At 43.3% G+C, this 6,000-nt stretch overlaps 1 protein-coding gene across 2 annotated transcripts; it reads left to right on the forward strand.

Annotated features, from left to right (window-relative positions):
- The first annotated feature begins 462 nt into the window (after window positions 1–462).
- Window positions 463–4,658, forward strand: LOC113528350 (SRY-box transcription factor 9). Of its 2 annotated transcripts, none has more exons than XM_026916859.3 (3): window positions 463–1,131; window positions 1,601–1,848; window positions 2,583–4,658. In XM_026916859.3, exons 1-3 carry the CDS (start codon window positions 716–718, stop codon window positions 3,314–3,316), a joined length of 1,398 nt encoding a protein of 465 aa, XP_026772660.1. In that variant the 5' UTR covers window positions 463–715; the 3' UTR covers window positions 3,317–4,658. The 2 variants fall into 2 exon arrangements, with proteins under 2 accessions (XP_026772660.1, XP_026772661.1); XM_026916860.3 differs by having other exon boundaries at window positions 464–1,131; window positions 2,586–4,658.
- Window positions 4,659–6,000: the final 1,342 nt, after the last annotated feature.

Genomic DNA, 6,000 nt, shown 5'->3' on the forward strand with positions numbered 1-6,000 from the left:
AAAAAAAAAAAAAAATTGAAAAACTTCAGCGATGTATTTTAAGACTACGTTTTGCTCTTTCAATCCGTGCGCAACACACACACACACACACACACACACACATGCAGGCGCGCGCACACACACACAAACATGCGCGCGCGCGCGCGAGCACACACACACACACACACACACACATACGCAGGCGCACACACACACACACATATACACACACACACACACACACACACACATACATACACACATACACACATATGCAGGCGCGCGCACGCACACACACACACACACACATACACACATGCAGGCGCGCGCACGCACGCACACACACACACACACACACACACATGCAGGCGCGCGCACGCACACGCACACACACACACACACACACACGCAGTGAGAGGGGCAGGGGGATCATGTTCGGTCTCCGCCTCTCCGCGGCGCGTCTCTATAAAGCGCGAGCAGCATGAGGGAGTGTGTTCATTACACTCCTGTCCAGCAGCGCGGCGCTGAGCTCAGAGTCCAGGCGCGGGATCCGTCTCTCATCACCGGTCCAACACTTTAGAAAGTTTCAGAAGCGCTCGGATCTGATCGCGCGCTCTGATGGACTTGTGAAAAACTTCGACAGCAAGTTTACCCAGCGCCTTGTTTTGCACGCTCTGTGCAGGGATTTTCAGTCCGAAAAACTTTTCTTGTTCTATTTACTTTTTTTTTTTCTCGCATGAATCTCCTCGAGTCGTACGTGAAGATGACCGACGAGCAGGACAAATGTCTCTCCGACGCGCCGAGTCCGAGCATGTCGGAGGACTCTGCAGCCTCCCCGTGTCCGTCCGGCTCGGGCTCCGACACCGAGAACACGCGGCCGCCGTCCGAGAACCGGCTCAAGAAGGACGAAGACGAAGAGGGCAAGTTCCCTGTGTGCATCCGCGACGCCGTGTCACAGGTGCTCAAAGGCTACGACTGGACGCTCGTGCCCATGCCGGTGCGCGTGAACGGCTCGGGTAAGAGCAAGCCGCACGTGAAGAGGCCCATGAACGCGTTTATGGTGTGGGCGCAGGCGGCGCGCAGAAAACTGGCCGATCAGTACCCTCACCTCCATAACGCCGAGCTCAGCAAAACCCTGGGCAAACTCTGGCGGTGAGCTTTTCTTCCACACTGCACATTACACACTGCAGTTACACACTTCAGTTTATGCGCCTTGTCCTTGCATGTGAATAAATCTGAAGTAACTTATTAATAGTGTTTAATACTTCATGCATGCATTCTTAATTTTTTTAATATGACATGCCAAATGGAATATCACAAATATTTATTATTATTATTATTATTATTATTATTATTATTGTTTATATTTCAGTGATCAACCCATAAATAAATCAAGCCTATACACATGATTACATAATTTATTTATTAAAAAGCAATAAAATAATGCACCAACAACAACATTAACTGAATAATAATAGTAATAACAACAACAACAACTCTGCTACTTCATATCTCAGAAGTAGCATGCATGATTTACAAACCAAAAATAAAAGAAACAATAATAATAAGAAAACTGTCTAAAGTTTTTTTTTACTTATTTACTTACTGCTTACTTTTCCAGGCTGCTGAATGAAGGCGAGAAGCGGCCGTTTGTGGAGGAGGCTGAGAGATTGCGAGTACAGCATAAGAAAGATCATCCGGACTACAAATACCAGCCACGGCGGCGGAAGAGTGTGAAGAGCGGCCAGGGTGAAACCGAGGACACCGAGCACACACACATTTCTCCCAATGCCATCTTTAAAGCCCTACAGAGAGCCGACTCTCCCGCGTCCAGTATGGGCGAGGTGCACTCTCCCGGAGACCACTCAGGTGAGTAATAAACAAAAACAGACGCTCTGCAATGACATGCCTGTAACAAACACATGCTGAAACTATTCTGATGGTTATAGTAATGTTTATGTACATAAATACAAACTTATAGCTTATACGTGAAGCACGATGCTATATAACAACATTGTGCTAAAATATATATCAAAACAGCAGCTCAAGAAAATGGATCATTCCGTTCAGCCTGAAGCAAAGGCAACATGATGCTAAGACACTGTCTCTAAAATGCTTTAAAACACAAACTGGCTTTAGAATATGAATAGAAATTCTATTTATCCAAAACATCAGTATATGATATTGTTTCATAAACAGTATATTTTAAAGTATTATCTATACGTGGTATCAGTTGAAGTGGGGCCCTTTCACAGTAATGTTTATGAATAGGGATTAGAACCAAATGATGCTTGTGTATATTGTGATGATCACCATTTTAAAACATGGGGCAGCTGTAAATAAAATAAAACTGTTAAAGATTACAGATGGGTGATGCAAACTTTCTAATTCTCTTTACTCCACTGGTTTGTTGCTGCTCAAAAATCTCCAGTGAAAATATTAAATGATGTTATGATTGTGACTAATCCCAAAGACGAACAAGATCCTTGTTCTTCTAGATCCTATCTCCAGTTTCTGAATTTCACTCTTTATTGTTATTTGCACTCTAGTAGCACACAGAACAAAAGGGCTAGGTTTTTAACCGTCTCTTTTCTTCTGTAAAGCAGGTCAGTCTCAGGGCCCTCCAACTCCCCCCACGACTCCCAAAACAGACGTTCCGAGTGTGAAACCGGACCTGAAGCGAGAGGGTCGTCCACTTCCCGAGGGCACAGGCCGCCAGCTCAACATCGACTTCAGAGACGTGGACATTGGTGAGCTGAGCAGTGATGTCATCTCCAACATGGAGGCGTTCGATGTGAACGAGTTTGACCAGTACTTGCCGACGCATGGGGCCCAGGCCTACTCCTCCTCTGGGTATGGTATGGGTCAGACGGCAGGCACCAGCGGGCATGGCTGGATGGGCAAACAACAGCCTCAGCAGCAGCCTCAGCAACACTCTCTGACCCCGCTTGGCACAGCTGGCGAGCAGGGCCAGGCCCAGCAGCGCCCGGCACACATCAAGACAGAGCAGCTCAGCCCGAGCCACTACAGCGAGCAGAGCCAGGGTTCACCCCAGCACGTGGCATACGGTTCCTTCAACCTACAGCATTACACTGCCACCACCTCCACGTACCCATCCATTCCTCGCACTCAGTATGACTACAGCGACCACCAGGGCGGTGCTGCCTCCTACTACAACCAGGGTTCAGGCCTCTACTCCACATTTAGCTACATGAGTCCTGCCCAGAGGCCCATGTACACTCCTGTCGCTGATGCTAGTGGTGTTCCAAATGTGCCTCAGACCCACAGTCCCCAGTGGGAGCAGCAGCCAGTCTATACCCAGCTCTCCCGGCCTTAAATGACAGAAAAAATGAGAAGAAAAGAATGAGAGAGGCGAGAGCACAGACTAAACTATTAGCACCACCTTATCCGTAAGACATTGCTCATACGCAGAGGCCTCAAAGGACCTGCTGTCCACTCCCTGCGCCAGCAAACACAGAAAACAAACAAAACAAGCAGGACTAATGTTTTTTTTTTTTAGTAATGAAAATATCAAAACGGCTCCCGACAGTGCCTTTTTAAAAGCTCTGAGTTGCGACTATATTTTTCTAGTTATGATGAAAAAGAAACTCGCTTGAAAAGAGAGGAATCCTCTGTGAGGACATATTCATTATAAATATTTGTTAGTATGTACTGTGTATGTATTATCTCTTTGTTGTTTTCAGGTTGTTCTGGGGGTTTTGTACATTTACAGAGGCTGCGAGAGGTCTTTGCTTCTCACTAATGTATTTTTGTAAAGTCAACACTTCCCTCGTCGTTCCTCTGTACACGTTTTATTGTGATTCCCATGGTCTTTTAGAATTGGGCAAAGCTGACGTGAAATTGTTGGAAAATCTTTGTTTCCTGTCCTTGTTTTAACATATGTGCAGTAATTGCATTGGAAATGCCATACCAAGTGCCATTTAGGTGCACGAGAGGCCTTTGTTTTAGCCGAGATACTAGTCTGTGTGAGTGCCATCAGTGCCTGGTTAAGAATCGTAGAGATCCGCAGTGCCTCAATAGCCATCGCTCAGCTCGCTCTTCATGTCTGAGGAGGACCAGGAAGTGCCCTTTGACCCGAGACTTCCCTAGAGGTCTCTGTTGATCATTTGCTCATTCATCTGCCACCCCCATCAAGTCTTGACCTCTTTAATTTATTAATTAGTAATAAGTTTATTTGAAAAGTAATAATTATTTGCATTTGATTTTTTTTTTTTACTTCACCTCTGTCTGACTAATTTGAGAAGAAATCCCCCACCCACCCCAGGGATCACAGTTTAGTTGCAGTGCAAATTTTAACCGTCTTGTTTTTATTTATCATTTGTAAATGTTTCCATTTAAATGTTCTTAATTAGTTGTGTACAGATATCTTATAATTGTGATAAAACTTGATCAAAACAGAAACAACTGGAAGTTTTTTTTTTTCAATTAATTCTAACAATGGATTACTGGAGGCCTTGGCCACATTGTAAAGACATTCTTCTTTAATGAATCACCAGCATACCTTTTTGTTAAAGTTATATTCGTTATTCATTTGTGCATATTTTAGATCTCATGACATTCTTTAATGCAATGATTTTTTTGGAAAATGCCATTGTCTTAAGAAAAGCTTATCTTTTGTATCATACCATTTGCAATAAAAAGAAAACATATAGAAAATACATCCACAGTGTTTGCTATGGCTTTATTCAGCTTTTGAAAAAAAAAAAGAAGCAGATGAATTTGACCTTAAGGCATTTATTATTATGAACAGTTATTATTTTTTATTTTAACACATAGTCTGCCTTCTCAATTTCACAGCTCAGAATACTTCATAAGCACTAAAACTTATTAGCAAAGCAGAAATATATCAACATCCAGACAAAACAGAAAAGTAAAATCATCAGCTGCTTCTTTTGTTTAAAGCTTAGACATGGGCAACATAATCTTTAAAACATAATCTCAACCCAGAATCCGTCCAAGATGCATAAAAAGCACAGATGCTTTAAACGAGCATTTGGTGTGAGACGAGGATCTCAGACTATGAGCTCACAGTCCACTACTGAGCACTATTTTCATAATGAATAAGGCCTAGCTTTCCTCGACACCAATACCCCACTGCTTGAAGAAATAAACGGACAGCAGGATGCTGTTTATTCATTGCGAGGTCTCGCATAATGGAATCACAAAAACCTCGATAAATCACAGATTGTACAAACACAATCAAAGTTTGATTTGGAAAGTGGTGAAATTGGGATGGGAGTAGGACTGGGGCTGAACTCTTCTAACATCATAGTTCTTATATAAAAATGTAGCAAAAGAGAGAGAGACACTAGTCTTTAAAAATCTTATAATTCCTTGGCCAGACAAACCCAGTCCCTGGCTATAATGGTGATAGAGATCAAAGAAACTATGGAAGGGAAGAATAGAAGCCCGAACTCTCTATCCGCCATCAGACATTTGTCCAGAACCAAAACTCTCAACGTACTACTGCAACCTAGCTTATGTACGACTCTAAACTTTCAGCACAAAATAAGAAAAAGAGTAGCTATGAGGGAGATGGCAGCTAATGCATTGTGGGACACATCTGATAAAGCCATCAGCACATATTTTTGAGGAAGGAGTAGGCCTCTGTGTTACTCAGAACTGTGGCTGCTCTCTCAACATCCACCATAAACTCCTATAGTGCACTTGACTTTGCAAGCCAAGCCCACAGTGCCGGTGCCTACATCCTTCGTCATAGACGTAATTACCTTACATGCCTCATGACACCATGCAGCCCACCAGGAAATTACATCAAAACGAGCAAGACATAACAACGTCTGACCTCAACCAAAGAGGTTAAAAGGTAAAGCCGTGAGGCTAGTTTTGATTTTTGATGTGGTCGATCGGTGAGCTGGTCATGAACAGTAAAATATCAAATGATATACAAGGAATTGCTTAATAATAAGAGGAATAAATGTGTCGAGTAATCTTAGTAGCATCTAAACCCATTTACTGTGAATGTGTGCAAGCATAGTGGCC

This window comes from Pangasianodon hypophthalmus, chromosome 13, assembly GCF_027358585.1.
Source record: "Pangasianodon hypophthalmus isolate fPanHyp1 chromosome 13, fPanHyp1.pri, whole genome shotgun sequence".
Lineage (NCBI taxonomy): Eukaryota > Metazoa > Chordata > Actinopteri > Siluriformes > Pangasiidae > Pangasianodon > Pangasianodon hypophthalmus.